The 19,533-nt window shown below is 41.7% G+C and overlaps 1 protein-coding gene across 1 annotated transcript in view; it reads left to right on the forward strand.

The window, feature by feature from the left end:
* The window catches only part of LOC132390846 (alpha-1,3-mannosyl-glycoprotein 4-beta-N-acetylglucosaminyltransferase B-like), a 195,777-nt gene that overhangs the window by 118,430 nt on the left and 57,814 nt on the right, over nt 1-19,533 (forward strand). Inside the window, exon 7 of the mRNA XM_059963386.1 lies at nt 13,751-13,826. Within this exon, the coding sequence (XP_059819369.1) occupies nt 13,751-13,826 (76 nt within the window). The remainder of the gene's footprint in view (nt 1-13,750; nt 13,827-19,533) is intronic.

The following is a 19,533-nucleotide window of genomic DNA, read 5'->3' on the forward strand; positions in this document are numbered from 1 at the left end:
GCCATTTGATTTCTGTAGTTCATGAAACCATGAGCACTACCTCAGTGTTTATCTTTCGCGCTATTTATTTATTTATTTATTTATTTTAATTGTAAATTAAATTTTTTGTTTTCTACTGTACAGCTACAACAAAATAACAAACTTCACGAAATATGTCAGTGACGATAAACCTGATTCTGATTCTGAATTCCAAAGATTCATAATCTTCTGAGTGAAGGCATTTTTTTCCCCTCAATCCTAACTTGCAGACCCTTTCTAGCTCTGAAAAGGGATAGTGCTTTCCCAGCACATATGATGAATAAACTCTTCTCGGGCTTCCAGCTGGGTACAGCTATCAATTTTAACTGACGTTTCGATGGCAAACTTTGCCACCTTCATCAGGGATGATGTCTGGGCATGTCTAGTCCAGTGGTATTTATATCCCCATCATCTGTCCCACCTGATTGGTTAGTCCTCATCCAATTAGGGTTCCACTGTCTACTTTGTTTACAATCTATAAATTGGAACTTGATTGTGAACAAGGTGAGACAGCAGAAACCTGACTCAGTGGACACCTCATTAAGTACCTCCTTATGGGCATGCTATGCTGGTGACCTGCACATCCCTGAGTGTGTTAGTTGTTAATGCAAAAACACATATTTCATTGTATTTTTCAATGTACGTATGATAACTCTGAATCTGAAATGTGGTACATCTAACCATAACCACAAAGGGACACAATTCATTCAAGAATGGAGTTTGAACAAGTCACATCATTGGTAGGGATGCTCCTGGAGAGGATACTAATTCATGTACACTTGAAAAGGCAAGTCTGTTGTGTATTTAATATTTCAGTAATAATTGAGTAATGTTGTAAATATATTATTCGATTAAACATTTTTTGTTGTTTATATAATTCATTATGGGTTATACGCAAAAATGCATGAATTGCACATATCATTTCGTTACCACGTGGTATGTGTGCGTATTGCTTAAAGTAAAAGACATTTCAGTCTCCTGTGCCTTCCCTTGAATTAGCTTAATGTTTTGAAGATACAAAACATAACATTGGTGTCAAGGTATTCTTGAATCAAACCTGAAACAGGTATTGACCTGTTGAAGTGCAGCTAGATATTCAAACTAAAAAAAAGCGAGGAATGGCGAGTGAAAAAACACAGTGCAGTACATGTTCTTTGGAAGGGGAGATACAGTCAAATTTTTTTTAAAGTTCAGAAAATGAAAAATTTCACAGTTTCATAAAGAGTGAGTACCAGGTGATAATAATTATAAAAATGCGCAGAAATGGCTGGCAACATCGGAAAGATTAGCATGTTTGATTCCACAAAAGATAACTGACTCATGTATGCTAAGCTAAGTGAGGCAAATGAAATAGTCAATGCAAAAGATGCATCAGTTTTGCTGAGTGCCTTGAGTTTAAAGGCATTCAGTTTACTTTGAAGTTTTACTGCTCCAATCAAACCAGCAGAAATGAGCTTGGCTGATATTGTGAAAGTAATGCAGGAACACTTAGAACCAAAGCCATTGTTTATTGCAGAATGCTTTAGTGCAATTAAAAAGACTGTGAGTCCATTTCAGCATACGTGGCTGAATTGAATAGATATCCAGAGCATTGTCAGTGCAGTAATGTTTTTAATGATGTACTGAGAGATTGTTTTGCTTGTAGAATCTTAAAAGAAAGCTTTGAAAAATGGCTCCCAACTGAAGCGGAGCTCACATTTAAAAGAGCCATTGAAATCACTGTATGGATGGAAGCAGCAGACAGAGACGCAATTCCGGGTCTCTGCTGAGAAGAACAGGCCCCCAGTCCTCGGGGTCATGTTGCCGATGGCTGTCAGTGGGGGCGTCTTAATACACTCGGCAGAGGATGGTGCTCGGAGAAGCTGTGCTGGAGGGGATGGTCGGAGGCTTGATGGACTCGGAGTCCGCTGCGGTCAGGTTGCTTTCACTGTGTGCTGCATCTGCGAGTCTAAGTTGGACGGTGCCATGGAAGTCCATAGCGGGGGCATTCCCTTCTGCAGCCGGTGTGGGATGACGAGTCAATCGGGGACCCTGAGGGCTTGTGGAATCTGTGTGGTGGTTTCTTTCGAACTTATAGTCTTTTAACATTTTTGGACTATTTTTACTGTGCCCATGGTTTTTTTTTAAATCAATTATGCTATTGCTTGCACTGTTGTAACTATGTGGTTTTGTGCAGGTCTTGCAGCTTTCGTTTTTGGTCTTGTTTTGTAGCGTGATATTAATACACAGCAGCCTCTCCAGACTCTGGATTGGGGATTGCCAAATGTTATGTGGATTTTCTGGTGTAGTCTGTTTTGTCATATGATTTTGTGATATCATTCTGGGGGAACGTTGTCTCATTTTTTAACTGCATTGCATTTGTGGTTTCTGAATGACAATAAACTGAATCTGAATCTGAATTGACTTACAGATGGGGATGCAAGTAGCATATACAAAATTACAACATCTAAACAGAAATGTGTGTGGCTGAACACATTGTGTTACCGTTGCAGCAGGGGCTCACAAACTCCAGACCAATGCAGATTTAAAGGCGAAACTTGCAGAAAATACAACATATTAGGATACATACCAAGAACATGTCAGGTAGATGAGAAAGGAAAGCAAAAGGAGAGATCGGATCATAAAGGGACCAATGGAAGGATTAATACTCCAGTGAACTAAATGTGCTTTACCTAGATCAAGATGCACAAACTAAGAAGAAGAAAAAGGAGGAAGGGAAAGGTAGCTACCACAGCCTGAACCACCTCCTGATTCTCAGAATGGAGGAAGCCCCACAACTGAGACTGTTTTCACGGACACAAGTCTCACCTGCCAAGCAGAAAGATTCCCCTTGTCGGATAAGTCATTATCCCACAGGAATAAGAAATCCTCCACAGCAATTAAATCTTTAGGGCTGAATGGGACCATTTAATATTTACTGTGCTGTGGGCATCTGTATATAGGAGTTGTATAATGTAGTTGAGATGCATTCTGTATTGCGTTGGAGTTTATAGGTAAACAGGGAGGAATGTTGTGTATTTAATATTCCACCGATATTTGAGTAACCTTGTAAGTATATTGTTTGATTAAGCGTTCTTAAAATAAAAGATGAAGTTAGATTCACATTTTGGACTCCCATCTCTTCCTTCAGTTTAATGTTGTGAAGTTATAAAACAACCAGTCGTTCTTGAAGTTTTGTTTCTGAGTCAGCTATTAGTATGATGTCATCAGCATATCTAACGTTATTATATTATGGCCTCCAATTGTGAGTCCTTTGATGTCTTTGATACTTCTCAAGATATTTTCACTATACATAGAAGTACCGACCAGAGATGGGGCAGTGTTGGATCTCCTGTTAGGGAATGTGATAGGTCAGCTGACAGATGTATGTGTTGGGGAGCACTTCAGGTCCAGTGATCACAATAGCATTAGCTTCAATATAATTATGGAGAAGGACAGGACTGGACCTAGAGTTGAGATTCTTGATTGGAGAAAGGCTAACTTTGAGGAGATGCGAAGGGATTTAGAGAGAGTGGATTGGGTCAAGTTGTTTTATGGGAAGGATGTAATAGAGAAATGGAGGTCATTTAAGGGTGAAATTATGAGGGTACAGAATCTTTATGTTCCTGTTAGGTTGAAAGGAAAGGTTAAAGGTTTGAAAGCACCATGGTTTTCAAGGGATATTAGAAACTTGGTTCGGAAAAAGAGGGATGTCTACAATAGATATAGGCAGCATGGAGTAAAGGAATTGCTCGAGGAATATAAAGAATGTAAAAGGAATCTTAAGAAAGAGATTTGAAAAGCTAAAAAAAGATACGAGGTTGGTTTGGCAAATAAGGTGAAAGTAAATCCGAAAGGTTTCTACAGTTATATTAAAAGCAAAAGGATATTGAGGGATAAAATTGGTCCCTTAGAGAATCAGGGTGGTCAGCTATGTGTGGAGCCGAGGGAGATGGGAGAGATTTTGAACGATTTCTTCTCTTTGGTATTCACTAAGGAGAAGGATATTGAATTGTGTAAGCTGTGGGAAACAAGTAAGGAAGTTATGGAACCTATGACAATTAAAGAGGTGGAAGTACTGGCGCTTTTAAGAAATTTAAAATTGGATAAATCTCCTGGTCCTGACAGGATATTCCCCAGGACCTTGAGGGAAGTTTGTGTAGAGATAGCAGGAGCTCTGACGGAGATCTTTCAGATGTCATTAGAAACGGGGATTGTGCCGGAGGATTGGCGTATTGCTCATGTGGTTCCATTGTTTAAAAAGGGTTCTAGAAGTAAGCCTAGCAATTATAGACCTGTCAGTTTGACATCAGTGGTGGGTAAATTAATGGAAGGTATTCTTAGTGATAGTATTTATAATTATCTGGATAGACAGGATCTGATTAGGAGTAGCCAGCATGGATTTGTGCGTGGAAGGTCATGTTTGACAAACCTTATTGAATTTTTTGAAGAAGTTATGAGGAATGTTGACGAGGGTAAGACAGTGGATGTAGTCTATATGGACTTCAGCAAAGCCTTTGACAAAGTGCCATATGGAAGGTTAGTTAAGAAGGTTCAGTCATTAGGTATTAATGCTGGAGTAATAAAATGGATTCAACAGTGGCTAGATGGGAGATGCCAGAGAGTAGTGGTGGATAATTGTTTATCGGGATGGAGGCCGGTGACTAGCGGGGTGCCTCAGGGATCTGTTTTGGGCCCAATGTTGTTTGTAATATACATAAATGATCTGGATGATGGGGTGGTAAATTGGATTAGTAAGTATGCCGATGATACTAAGGTAGGAGGTGTTGTGGATAATGAGGTGGGTTTTCAAAGCTTGCAGGGAGATTTATGCCGGTTAGAAGAATGGGCTGAACGTTGGCAGATGGAGTTTAATGCTGAGAAGTGTGAGGTTCTACATTTTGGCAAGAATAATCCAAATAGAAAATACAGGGTAAATGGTAGGGCATTGAGGAATGCAGAGGAACAGAGAGATCTAGGAATAACAGTGCATAGTTCCCTGAAGGTGGAGTCTCATGTAGATAGGGTGGTGAAGAAGGCTTTTGGAACGTTGGCCTTTATAAATCAGAGCATTGAGTACAGAAGTTGGGATGTAATGTTGAAATTGTACAAGGCATTGTTAAGGCCAAATTTGGAATATTGTGTACAGTTCTGGTCACCGAATTATAGGAAAGATATCAATAAATTAGAGAGAGTGCAGAGACGATTTACTAGGATGTTACCTGGGTTTCAGCACTTCAGTTACAGAGAAAGGTTGAACAAGTTAGGTCTCTATTCACTGGAGCGTAGAAGGTTGAGGGGGGATTTGATCGAGGTATTTAAAATTTTGAGAGGGATAGATAGAGTTGACGTGAATAGGCTGTTTCCATTGAGAGTAGGGGAGATTCAAACGAGAGGACATGATTTGAGAGTTAGGGGGCAAAAGTTTAAGGGAAACACGAGGGGGTATTTCTTTACTCAGAGAGTGATATCTGTGTGGAATGAGCTTCCTGTAGAAGTAGTAGAGGCCAGTTCAGTTGTGTCATTTAAGGTAAAATTGGATAGGTATATGGACAGGAAAGGAGTGGAGGGTTATGGGCTGAGTGCGGGTAGGTGTGACTAGGTGAGATTAAGAGTTCGGCACGGACTAGGAGGGCCGAGATGGCCTGTTTCCGTGCTGTGATTGTTATATGGTTATATGGTTAACATTGTTTGCTTAGCAACAGTCAGCAAGGCTTTGTGTAGGTCAGGCCAAGCCTTACTAACTTGGTCAAACTTTTATTTTGAGGTGACAAAGGAGCTTGATGAGGAAAAGGCAGTGACGTTTTCTACACGGACTTTAGTAAGACACTTGATAAGTTCCCTCATGGTAAGTTGATTCAGAAAACAGAGATGCATGAGCTCCATGGTGCATTGCAGATTTGGATTCAGAACTGCCTTGCCCATAGAGGAGAGAGCAGAGTAAAAGGCTGTAGCTAGTCAAGTGGCTACTGAGTTTATGGTCATGCTCTTCTGCTACTGTAGCCCATCCACTTCAAGGTTTGATGTGTTATGTGTTCAGAGATGTTCTACCACCATTGTAACACAGGTTACTTGCGTTACTAACACCCTCCTGTCAGCTGGCCATTCTCTTCTGACCTCTCTCATCAACCAGGCATTTTCACCCACAGAACTGCCACTCACTGGGTGTTTTTGTTTCTTGCCCCATTTTCTGTAAACTCTAGAGACTGTTGTGTGTGAACAGAGAAGTGTAACTATTTCAAGGCCAAGATGATGCTTGAGATGAGATAGTTGACCTGAGCCCAACAAGACATGTTGGGATAGGGTTGGGTATTGAAAAGTCTCTTGGGCTCAGCTCAGTTATGAACTTCGCCCTGATGAGATCGGACTTTGTGATTTGTTTTAGAAGATTGAACTGAAATAGGTGATTCTGCTGCTCCATTAACTTAAATATTTCTAATTGCAAATATGGAAAAAGGGGTTTACAAATCTGAAGCAACCAGAATGCCAAATCAAAGGTGGTGATGAATTGGCATATAGGAGGGAGGTTGAAAATCTGGTTGACTACAGGAGGAAGAAACAGAGGTTCAAGAGCCGGTCCTCAGAGGTGAAGAAGGTCAGTACTTTAAACTCCCTGGCATTGTCATTTCAGAGGATCTGTCCTTCGACCAGCACGTAAGTGCCATTACCAAGAATGTATGACAGCACTTCTACTTTCTTTGAAGGCTGCATAGATTCAGCATGCCATCTAAAACTTTGACAAACTTCTATAGATGCAGAGTGGAGAAAATCTTGACTGGTTGCATCCATACTGAAACACTTATGTCCAGAAACAACTGCAATCTACAAATCATTGAACAGGTATGAGGCAAGGGCAGTGGAAACAGACAGAACAAAAACTTTTTGTTCTTGCCATAGGGTGACGGGAATGGAGGTGGCCATTTTGTGTGCTATTTGGTAAACTGATTCTTGCTCTGGGGTAGTTTATTCAGAGCAGTTGCAAATGGGCACAAGGATTTTCAGCTAATGATCTGCTAAACCTAAGACCACTCTATGATAAGAAACTATTTGTTTGCAGAAGGAGCAGCTTGTGATCTGGTCATCTGGGCCCAGTGTTTGGCTGACTTGGTTAAACTGATTTGAACCAGTCTGAATTAGAAATTGACTAAGGAAGAAGGCTGAAGGGAGAGCCATAAAGTAATACTACTTGTAACCTGGGCCACATCCAATGAGAAGGTGACACAGGTCAGTCAGATGATCACGAACCAACAAAGTGAAACGTCATAGATTGATCAGATAAGGAAAAGAATGAGAATAGAGGAGTTTGGGAGTACAGGCAGTGACAACTCTCTGGAGATGAACCATCGCAATGCGAAGGACCACATGTCGGACTTGTGGAGATCATATCTGGACCTCAAGGAACACCTGGCCAGCATAGACTATTTCCCCTAGGTATTACCTTTTCTATTCCTTGACTGTTCATGGAGGTCAGGGAAACCTAGCAGGTGTGCACACAGGTATTCAGTTGTGTGAATTCACATGCTTATTAGTTCAGACATAAAGATACTTGCCAGTAAAGACAGATTCTCCCTGTGCCTAAATGAATATTATTGTTGAGTTAATTCTTGTAAAACCATCATTGCCAGTGAATGGAAAAACCTACAAAAAGTAGTTGACATAGCCAGCCCATCACAGGAAAAGCCCACCCCACCACCCCCCATCATTGAGCACTTCTGCCACAAGAAAGCAATCCTCCAGGATAGCAATCTCAGAGTTGCTACCAGTGCCACGTGCAGGTGGGTTTGGAAATAGTAAGATAATGCAGATCAACATATGGCTGAAGATATGGTGCAGGAGGGAGGGCTTCAGATTTATAGATAATTGGGCAGTTTTCCAGTGAAGGTGGGACCTGCTCCGGCAGGACAGTTTACATCTGAATTGAAGGGGGACAAATATTCTTGCAGGTAGGTTTGCTAGAGAGGCTTCAGTGGATTTAAACTAGATATGAGGGGGGAGGGGAACCAGAGTGTAGGAACAGATGTATGGGAAAAGGAAGAAAAAGAAGACAGTAAAGTTCTTTGTACTGTTAGAGATAAACAGAGAGGAAGAGGTAGAGAATTTCCTAAATGCATTTATTTTAATGCTAGGAGCAATTGTAAGAAAGGTGGATGAGCTTAGAGCATGGACTGATACCGGGAAATATGTTATTGTAGCTATTAGTGAAACATGGTTGCAGGAGGGGTGTGATTGGCAACTAAATATTCCTGGATTTCGTTGCTTCAGGTGCGATTAGAGGGCTCGTCTAGGGAGTCTATTTGGGTTGAATTAAGGAATGGGAAAGGTGTAGTAACACTTATAGGGGTGTAATATAGACCACCTAATGGGGACAAGAATCAGAGGAGCAAATTTGCAAGGAGATAGCAGATATTTGTAGTAAGCGCAGGGTTGTGATTGTGGGAGATTTTAACTTTCCACACATAGACTGGCAAGGAATACTGTAAAAGGGATTGATGGTTTGGAGTTTGTAAAATGTGTGCAGGATAGTTTTTTGCAGCAGTACATTGAGGTACCAAATAGAGAAGGGGCAGTGTTGGATCTCCTGTTAGGGAATGAAATAGGTCAGGTGTCAGAGGTATGTGTTGGTGAGATATTGGAAACTTGGTTAGGAAAAAGAGAGATATCTACAATAAATATAGGCAGCATGGAGTAAATGAGGTGCTCAAGAAATATAAAGAATGTAAGAATCTTAAGAAAGAATTAGAAAAGCTAAAAGAAGACACAAAGTTGCTTTGGCAAGTAAGATGAAAATAAATCTGAAGGGTTTCTACAGTTATATTAATAGCAAAAGGATAGTGAAGGATAAAATTCGTCCCTTAGAGAATCAGAGTGGACAGCTATGTGTGGAGCTGAAAGAGATGGGGGAGATTTTGAAGAATTTCATTTCTTCAGTATTCACTAAGGAGAAGGATATTGAATTGTGTAAGGTAAGGGAAACAAGTAGAGAAGTTATGGAAATATGTCGATTAAAGAGGAGGAAGTACTGGTGCTTTTAAGGAATATAAAAGTGGATAAATCTCCGGATCCTGACGGGATATTCCCTAGGATCTTGAGGGAGATTAGTGTAGAAAAAACAGGGGCTCTGACAGAAATATTTCAAATGTCATTAGAAACGGAGATAGTGCCAGAGGATTAGCGTATTACTCATGTGGTTCCATTGTTTAAAAAGGGTTCTAAGAGTAAACATAGCAATTATAGGCCTGTCAGTTTGACGTCAGTGGTGGGTAAATTAATGGAAAGCATTCTTCGAGATGGTATATATAATTATCTGGATAGACAGGGTTTGATTAGGAATGGTCAAGATGGATTTGTGCATGGAAGGTCATGTTTGACAAATCTTATTGAATATTTTGAAGAGGTTACGAGGAAAATTGATGAGGGTAAAGCAGTGGATGTTGTCTATATGGACTTCAGTAAGTCCTTTGACAAGGTTCCGCATGGAAGGTTAGTTAGGAAGGTTCAATCGTTAGGTATTAATATTGAAGTAGTAAAATGGATTCAACAGTGGCTGGATGGGAGATGCCAGAGAGTAGTGGTGGATAACTGTCAGGTTGGAGGCCGGTGACTAGTGATGTGCCTCAGGGATCTGTACTGGATCCAATGTTGTTTTCATATACAATAATGATCTGGATGATGGGGTGGTAGATTGGATGAGTAAGTATGCAGATGATACTAAGGTAGGTGGCGTTGTGGATAACGAAGTCGGTTTTCAAAGTTTGCAGAGAGATTTAGGCCAGTTAGAAGAGTGGGCTGTTAGGGTCCGGTTCGGAGCCCACCTTCTGGGTCTTGCTCTGGTCCGCGGACTCCGGACTCCAGTCCTTGCAGCTAGCCCTCCTGTCACATGGAGCCATTGGATCATCTTGGCTTAAGGAGGTACACCTGTTGCCTATTAGGGGGCAGGTGTTTATAAGGGGCTCAGGGACTGAGCCTAGTGGTGGTGTTGTCCTGCTCTGTACCTGGACTGCTGGCTCTGAATCCTGTTCTGCCCTGGTTGCTGGTCTGTTCTGTATATGCTCTATCCTGTTTCCCTGCTTCTCTCCTGTGTGCTGGTCCTGCTGTTCTGCCTTATTCTCCTTGCTTGTGCTGCCACGCTGTCGGTTGCCTTTCCCAAATTACCTGTGTATCACAGTAGTCCTGCTGTTCACCCTGGACCCAGCTTCCTTCTGATCCCTTGCCTCCTTCAGGCAGGTTCGGTCCGACTGCCGCTGCCCGGTGGTGGTTCTGCCCCTTCCTACCCGTTGCCTCCATTGGGCAGATCTGGCTGGACTGCTGCTGCCTGGAGGGGGTTCTGCCCCTTCCACCTATTGCTCCCTAAGGGTTGTGCCCTGCAGCTGCCCAGGTGTCTGCGACTGGCCCAAGCCTCTGAGTTTCCGCCTGGGAGGCGGCCCTGCCCAGGATCCATGCGGCCCGCCATGTGGGACCCTCCTGTCTGCCTGCCTCGTCTGTACTCTGGGACCCTCCTGCCTGCCTGCCTCGTCCGAACTCTGGGACCCTCCCTCCCTCCTGCCTGCCTCGTCTGTACTCTGGGACCCTCCTGCCTGCCTGTCTCGTCCGAACTCTGGGACCCTCCCTCCCTCCTGCCTGCCTGCCTGCCTCGTCCGAACTCTGGGACCCTCCTGCCTGGCTTGACCTTTGGGATCCAGCCCCACCTGCCTTACCCCTCACATGCCATGGCATCCCCATCCTGTCCTACCCCTAGTACTTCAGTGTCTGCATCCTGCACTTGGGTCCAATCCAGTCCCCATTCCTGACATGGACTGAGCGATGGCAGATGGAGTTTAATGCTGATAAGTGAAAGGTGCTACATTTTGATAGGAATAATCCAAATAGGATATACATGGTAAATGCTAGGGCATTGAAGAATGCAGTAGAACAGAGTGCTAATGGTGCACAGTTCCTTGAAGGTGGAATTTCATGTGGATAGGGTGGTGAAGAAAGGTTTTGTTATGTTGGCCTTTATAAATCAGAGCATTGAGTATAGGAGTTGGGATGTAATGTTAAAATTGTACAAGGCATTGGTAAGGCTGAATTTGGAGTATTGTGTACAGTTCTGGTCACCGAATTATAGGAAAGATGTCAACAAAATAGGGAGAGTACAGAGAAGATTTACCAGAATGTTACCTGGGTTTCAGCACCTATGTTACAGGGAAAGATTGAACAAATTAGGTCTTTATTCTTTGCAGCATAGAAGGTCGAGGAAGTGACTTGATAGAGGTATTTAAAATTGAGGAGGATAGATAGAGTTGACGTGGATAGGCTTTTTCCATTGAGAGTAGGGGAGATTCAAACAAGAGGACATGAATTGAGACTTGGGGGGGCAAAAGTTTAAGGATAACATGAAGGGGACTTTCTTTACTCAGAGTGGTAGCTGTGTGGAATGAGCTTCCAGTAGAAGTGGTAGAGCCAGGTTCGGTATTGTCATTTAAAGCAAAATTGGATAGGTATATGGACAGGAAAGGCATGGAGAGTTATGAGCTGAGTGCAGGCCAGTGGGATTAGGTGAGATTAAGCATTCAGCATGGACTAGAAGGGCCAAGATGGCCTGTTTCCGTGCTGTAATTGTTATATGGTTGTATGTTATTTGGTTAAAGCAGCATCCATCATCAAGGACCCCACCAACCAGGCCATGCTCTCTTCTCAGTGCTGCCATTGGGAAGGAGATACAGGAGCTTTAGGTCCCACACCAGCAGGTTCAGGAACAGTTGTTACCCTTCAGCCACCAGGCTTCTGAACCAGTGTGAATAACTTTACTCACCTGAGCTCTAAACTGATTCCACAACCTATGGACTCACTTTCAAGGAAACTGCATATCATGTTTTTCAATGTTATTTATTACTTATTTATTATTATTTTTTCTTGTATTAGCACCGTTTGCTTTTTTGCACATTGGTTGTTTATCCATCTTTGTGTTTTTTTTCTCATTGACTCTACTGTATTTCCTTTATTCTACTGTGAGTGCTGCAAGAAACCAAATCCCAGGGTAGTATAGGGTGACGTATTTCAAAAATAACTTTGCTTTGAATGACTGAACAATTTATGGGATCAGACTGTGCCATGCATTTCTATAAAATCAGCATGCAATGATAGAAAAGGCAACGTGTACTCTTTACAAGTTAACATTCAGAACAAGTGACACATTATGTCTGTAATGTTTCTGTGCTGCTGGATATTTCTATTATCTGCAGCTCTATTTTTAATTTTCAATATCATATTTACTACAACATGTTACCTTGCCTCATCTTGCACACCCATCATGTATATGCAAATAATTTTCTATTTATGGTTTCATCTGAGGTTCACTGTTGTGGGAATAGATCTTGTGACAAGTCTGCATAGGTATTACTTACCATTATGAAAAAGTCTTGAATTCCATTGGGCGCCAGGAATGCCCCAACATCTCACTTTGTAAAAGAGTCAGTAGAGCCCTTTTCCACAATTCCAAAGGCTGCCACACAACATCAGTCTGCATACCCTGTCGACCAGTACTCCATTTGAATTGCATTACGGAAACATCATTGCAATATTCCGCAACTCTGGTTAGACTCTCTATGGGCTTGAGTGGAGTGTACAAAGCACCAGTTACTCAAGATGATTGATGATGCAAAAGCAAAACTGTGTTGCTATTTACAAAAAAAAATGCAAATTGCTGGTGGAACTTACTGGGTCAAGCAGCATCTGTGGAGGAAGAGAGATATTTCAATTCAATTCAAGTTTGTGTTATTCAGCCATGCATGAATAACCATGAATATGGCCAAACAAGACAGCGTTGCTCTGGGGCCAAGATGCAAATCAAAGTACCAATAGTCATACACAACACACAGCATACATAGCACATGCAGAGAGCAAGCACATGTAAGCTATCGGTAAAATATAGCCACGGAAGAAAATATATTCCTTATACGGAGTCCATGAATGTTGCAGTTGAAAACAATACAGCTTGTCTCCTGCCAAGAATGCTAGGGAGGTGGGGGGCAGCACCGCCTCCAGCTTGTTGCCACACCACACCACACCACCCTGGGTGGAGCGTACCGGCTTCGATGCCTCTCTCCTGGTGGCTGTCAACAGGCGACACTGAGGCTCGAGGCCTGGTCCTCGCTGCAACTGAAGCCACGCCACTCCCCCACCACCCGCCAATATATCCCTGAACTGAACTTGCAGCATCCCACATTAACAGTGTCCAAGTGGGTCTTGCGATCGCAAGAAAGGCGACTAAGGCGGTCAGTCGCTATTAGACAGCAAGCCTCCTTTGCCCACTGACTCCTCCTAAGCCTCTCTGCCGCAGAGCGCTACACAATCTGCACCGTCCAGTTCCTTCAGTTCCTCCGCCAACGAGCAACCTGCAGTACATCAAGCTCTAAATGTCTAGCAGGCTCTCGCGATAATAAAAAACACATTTTCAAAGGATAATATCATCCTTTGTTGACCTTGTAAAATCCGCTGTGATCGAACACGCTGCTATCTTATGGGAAACGGGAAGATTGAGACCCTTTAAAAGGAGCCATCAAGTCAAACGTGCCTGTATCTCCATAGATGTACCTGACCCACTGAGTTCCTACACCATTTCATTGCTCCAGATTACAGTATCTGCCCACTCATGTTTCTAAGATATTGCTACAATAGTCTTCTAAATATATTTCAGTTTCCCAGTATAAAATCCTCTTCAAATGTGAAGCCTTAAAATTTTCTGTTATTTATATTTGACTATTTATGCTTTCAGGTGGAGAACAAAACAGAACTTGGACTACAGCTTTTTAATGATGTATGCTCAAGCCAAAGGAGTGTTTTATTTACAGGTATAGTAACAGTAACTTTATACTACTTGTTATACAAATGTAGAACCTTTAAGAAATCAATTTCATCCAACCATCTAGTACTATATGGACCACTCACAGTTCATCTCATGGGAACTAGATTTAACAATTTAAATGCTCTCAAATCAAATCAAAGAAAGGCACTAAAGGTTATGATAACTTTACTGAAGATCATTAATTTGAACTTCCATCAGAATCAGTAGTGTAAACGTTGACTAGACTCTTTTCCATAGAAGTTACCTATGCTGAGTTCCTCCAGCTATTTGTGTATATAACTACTCTCATTCTATTTCTGGTGTTCCCACAACTTTTAGAGCTCTTTATTTTGCCTTTGGGCCTTTTTTTACACACCTGTCTTTGTAACTGTCCTGAATCATGGGAAGTTCACAACTACAGATGCGCTGAGCTGTCCGCACCACTCTCTGGAGGGACCCACAATAGAAGGAAGTACAGTTCCCATACCAGGTAGTGATGCAGCCAGTCAGGATTCTCTCAGTTGTGCCCCAGTACAAAGTGCTTAGGCTTTGGGGGCTCATACCAAACCTCATCAACTGTCTGAGGTGATAGAGGCACTGTTGTACCTTTTTCACCACACAGCCGGTATGTACAGACCATGTGAGATCCTCAGTGATGTTTATGCTGAGGAACTTAAAGCTGTTCTCCCTCTCAACCCCAGATCCATTGATATCAATAGGGGCTAGCCTGTCTCCATTCCCCCTGTAGACCAAAATCTGTTGCTTTGTTTTTGTGACATTCAGGAAGAGGTTGTATTCTTGACACCAATGTGTCGGGGTTATGACTTCGTCTCTGTAGGCTGCCTCATTATTATTTGAGATTAAGTCAATCAGTGTAGTATCATCAGCAAATTTAATTAGCAGATTGGAGTTGTGGGTGGCGACACATACATGGGTGTGTGTAGGCCTCTGTTAGTCTCGATACACCATGGATTTGCACCTTGGGATGTTTCCAGGGCACAAGCCTGGGCAAAGTTTTTTTTTATAGAAGTTTTTTTTAATGCCCAAACTGCAAGTCTCCCTTCTCCACACAACCAATGTTGTCCAAGGGAAGGGCATTTAGATGGGTATACATGCGTATACAGAGAGTAAAGGAGGGGGCATCCCTGAGGGCCACATGTGTTACGGTCTGAGGGGCAGAACTGAGGGCGCCCACTCTTATCACCTGCTGGCGATCTGACAGGATCCAGCTACACGAGGCAAGGTGAAGGCCGAGGTCTCTGAGCTTCTTGTTGAGCCTGGAGGGAATTATGGTGCTGAATGCTGAACTGTAGTCTACAAACAGCTTTGGCAGTGGTAAAAGCATGATCTCATCCTTGGTGAATACTTCACATTTTCCTTACATCAAATCTGTGAAATCCTGAAAGGGTAATTGGTCTTTCTGCAGTGTTGCTATCTTATTAATCGAAGTGTCCTTTGAGTTGACACATCCCAAAAGCATTGTGTGTTAATCTGCACTGTGTGGTGTATGGTGACTGACCACTGCAAGTTTCTCCTGGTATGAGTATGAGTGTAAGAATCTGAGATGAGCTGATAGGGCAAATTTAAAAAATGCATTATTATAATAAAGGGTGATTATTGGTCACATGGACGGAGTGGCTGAATGGCCTCTTTCCATGCTTTATATCCCTATAACTATATAGAAGTCTGACATGAAAGGGATGATTTAACATAATCCCCTTTCTCAGATATTCTTTGGTGAATTTAACTGTGGTTAATCTGTACAATCAGCAGTCCAAGAGAGTGTACTGTCCTCCAGATATCAGGATAGAATAGAAACAGGGAAGAAAGTAAACAGCACTTCCTTTCCCATTTTTACTCCTTGATTTCCTTTGCCAATTCAAACAATGGCATTTAAAAATTCTCTTTTATACTGAGTAAACATTGATTCTGATTCATTAAGATGTCACATGCCCATTGGAACATACAGTGAAATGTGATGTTTGCGGTAAGAACCAACCCAGGTCAGGGATATGCTGCAGGAAGCCCGCAGGTGTAGCTAAACATTCGCCCATCAACATAGCATCCCCACCATGTTCACAGAACACACACGCCATCACAACAGAATAACAGCACAACAAGGCTCGGACAGGCTGTCTCTGGCCCTTCAGGGGACTCGCAGACATTACACAGAATCGCTTAAAACTCCTCTCCCCCACAGAAGTTGTTCCACCTGCTGAGTTGCTCGAGCAGTTTGTTCCATCAATGATTATGTTTCGATCTGTGTTTTCAGAGTAAATATACATTCTGTGCTTGCATGACATCTATTTTGAGCTACATGGTATTTAGATTTAAAATAATTTTAGGAGGGGTTGAAGTAAACACAAATAGACTCTTAACTTAATACCGTTGTGTCATTTTGCATTACAATTACTTCTCAGTCATATGCAAATACAAACTGTTGAAAGCAACCTGCTAGGGCCAAGAGCTTGTGTTGGGACTATGCAGGTTAATGAGCACTTTCCCATTCTAGCAGAGAACATTAATGACTGTTACCGATGGCATTAGATTTCACTGAATAGAGAATTAGATGTAGGCTCAATTCATGATTTCGCTGACTTCATAGAAAAAGAACATAACTGAGAACTAATTTGTGAATGGAAATAGCAGTAACCCACTTTGTGACTTAGAGGCTGAAGAAAAGCTTGAAGGCTTTTCTTTTGAAGTGAGGTGAATGAAGTTTCCTAAAGCCACATTGGCTGACCTTAATATAATTGGGGTGCCATAACCTACCAGATCTGCGTTGAATCCTTCCCATTTGTTTGTGGTCTTGGCGAGTGTCATGGATGTGTGAATGATGGGGCGGAATGACCTGCTTTCCAGCTAGAATAGGCGGTACGATTGCACTTCCACCAGAGCTACACAATGCAATTACAATCAGAATAATAAAGCCATAAATGTAACAATTTTGTATTACTTAGTGATTCGATACTTTTATGAGTTCCGGTTCCACTGGTAACAGTTAATAAGGCAATTTGACAAATTAAAAATTAAAAACACTTAAATAGTACATGAATTTGATATATGCATTCTGAAAATCTTCACTCTCTTTTCATGTGGTCTGTCTGTTGCATTTGAGCGTGCACATGCCCGAATCCTTTGTCCTTTCACCCATTCTGTAATGTCTTTGTCTATCAATAAAAACCAAAAGCAGCCTAAGGCAATTAATATCTGTGTAACTCCGATCCAAATGCTACAGATTTACACATCCTTTCATAGTCTATTGAGATTGCCACAAGAGTCTCACAGCAGTCTGCCAAGAGATTAATATTGTAGCCATAATACAATAATAACAGTAGGCCATACGATCCTTCTGTGAAGAAATGAGATGCTATTGTTCTTTGTGCCCATTGAAGTATCTCTGATAATTGTGCAACTCTAACACTTAAAAGTGTTTCAGGTGATTCAGTTACAATCTGTTCAGCAGGGATTTTGGTGTGATCGAGATTCAAAAAACTTTAAGCGACAAATGTGACAGCTGCTTCTAGCATCCTCATTCTTAATTCATACAATAAACACAGACTTAGTTATGAAGTGATTATCTTCTATTTGTTCATGTTGCACAGCCCCTGGATGGCAAATGCTTGTTCTTCTCAAGGACATTTGTACACTTTTCCAGTAATTACTTTTGCCATTCACCAATTTGCATGCTGGCTTCCTTCATAGGAACAAATCGGAAAGAAGTTGGTATCTTGCCAAGGAATAATTAGAGTAATAGCTAAACGATAAACATGTTCCCTAAAAATGCCAGAAAATATAGATTTTTTTATCATAGCTTAGAACAGAGAACCTGTGGGCTATTAAAATTAATCACAGGAAGCTTGGAATAAAGGTTTTCTTTTTTACTAATATACTTCAATTGTGCTAGAAATGGCATTTTTTAACAGAGGTTATTGTAAATTTCTCAAAACACAAACCAAAATTAAAGTATGCATCAAAAAGATTAATGCAGGCATTAAAACGGTGGGAAATACGTTCATAGAGGTGAGGATCCAAGGGAATGGCAAAATCTGGAAATACACAGAACATGAGGGAGCGTTGATGAAGATAGAGTAAAGTTTTAATGAAGCATCTTCGACTTGAGACATTGATTCTATTGTTCCTCCCACAATACTCCTGACGTGCCCTGTGTATTTCCTCGCATTTGACAAGGTCTTCCATGGGAGATTGGCCAGGAAGGTTCAGTCGTCTGGCATTCTGGATGAGGTAATAAACTGGATTAGACATTGGCTTTGTGGAAGAAGTTGGAGAGAGGTAGTAGATGGTTACCTCTCTGACTAGGGGCCTGTGACTGCAGGGATCGATCCTAGGCTCATCGTTCTTGGTCATCTATATCACTGATTTGGATGATAATGTGATTAACTGGATCAACAAATTTGCAGATAACATCAAGATTTGGGACGTAGTGGACAGCGAAGAAGACTATCAAGGCTTGCAGCAAAATCTGGACTGGTTGGAAAAACGGGCTGAAAAATAGCAGATGGTATTTAATGCAGAGAAGTATGAGGTGCTGCTCTTCAGTAGGACCTAACAGGTTAGATCTTAACAATAGGGCACTGAGGAGTGCTATAGAACAAAGGGATCTGGGAATACAGGTCTATAATTCATTGAAAGTGGTGTCACAGGTTAATAGTGTCATTAAAAAGCTTTTAGCACATTGGCCTTCATAACTCAAAGTATTGAGTACAGGAGATGGGATGTTATGTTGAAGTTATATAAAATGTCGGTGAGGCCTACAGGAAAGATGTAAATAAATTTGAGAGATTACAGGGAAACTTTACAAGGATGTTGCTGGGACTGGTGGAACTGAGTACTCAATAGATTGAATAGGTTAGGACTTCATTCCTTGGAACATTGAAGATTAAAGGGAGATTTGATAGAGGTATGCAAAATTATGAAGGGTATAGATAGGGTAAATGCAAACAGGCTTTTTCCATTAAGATTGGATGGGGCTCCAACTAAAGGTCATGAATTAAGGGTGAAAGATGGAAAGTTTAGGGGAATATGAGGGGAAACTTCTTCACTCAGAGGTTTGTGAGAATGTAGGTCTGTACATACCGACAGTGTGGTGAAAAAGGCACAACAGTGCCTCTTTCACCTCAGACAGCTGAAGAAGTTTGGTATGGGCCCCCAAATTCTAAGAACTTTCTACAGGGGCACAATTGAGAGCTTCCTGACTGGCTGCATCACTGCCTGGTATGGGAACTGTACCCCCCTTAATCACAGGACTCTGCAGAGAGTGGTACAGACAGCCCAGCGCATCTGTAGATGTGAACTTCCCACTATTCAGGACATTTACAAAGACGAGTGTGTAAAAAGGGCCTGAAGGATCATTGGGGACCTTAGTCGCCCCAAACATAAACTGTTCCGGCTGCGATCATCTGGGAAACGGTACTGCAGCATAAAAGCCTGGGACATAAAAGCAACAGGCTCTGGGACAGCTTCTTCCACCAGGCCATCAGACTGCTTAATTCATGCTGACGCAACTGTATTTCTATGTTATATTGACTGTCCTGTTGTACATACTATTTATTATAAATTACTATAAATTGTACATTGCACATTTAGACGGAGATATAACATAACAATCTTTACTCCTCATGTATATGAAGGATGTAAGAAATAAAGTTAATTCAATTCAATGCGCCCACAATGAGGTAGGTACCTGATTTCAT

The sequence above is a fragment of the Hypanus sabinus genome, chromosome 3, assembly GCF_030144855.1.
Source record: "Hypanus sabinus isolate sHypSab1 chromosome 3, sHypSab1.hap1, whole genome shotgun sequence".
In the NCBI taxonomy this organism is placed as follows: Eukaryota; Metazoa; Chordata; class Chondrichthyes; order Myliobatiformes; family Dasyatidae; genus Hypanus; species Hypanus sabinus.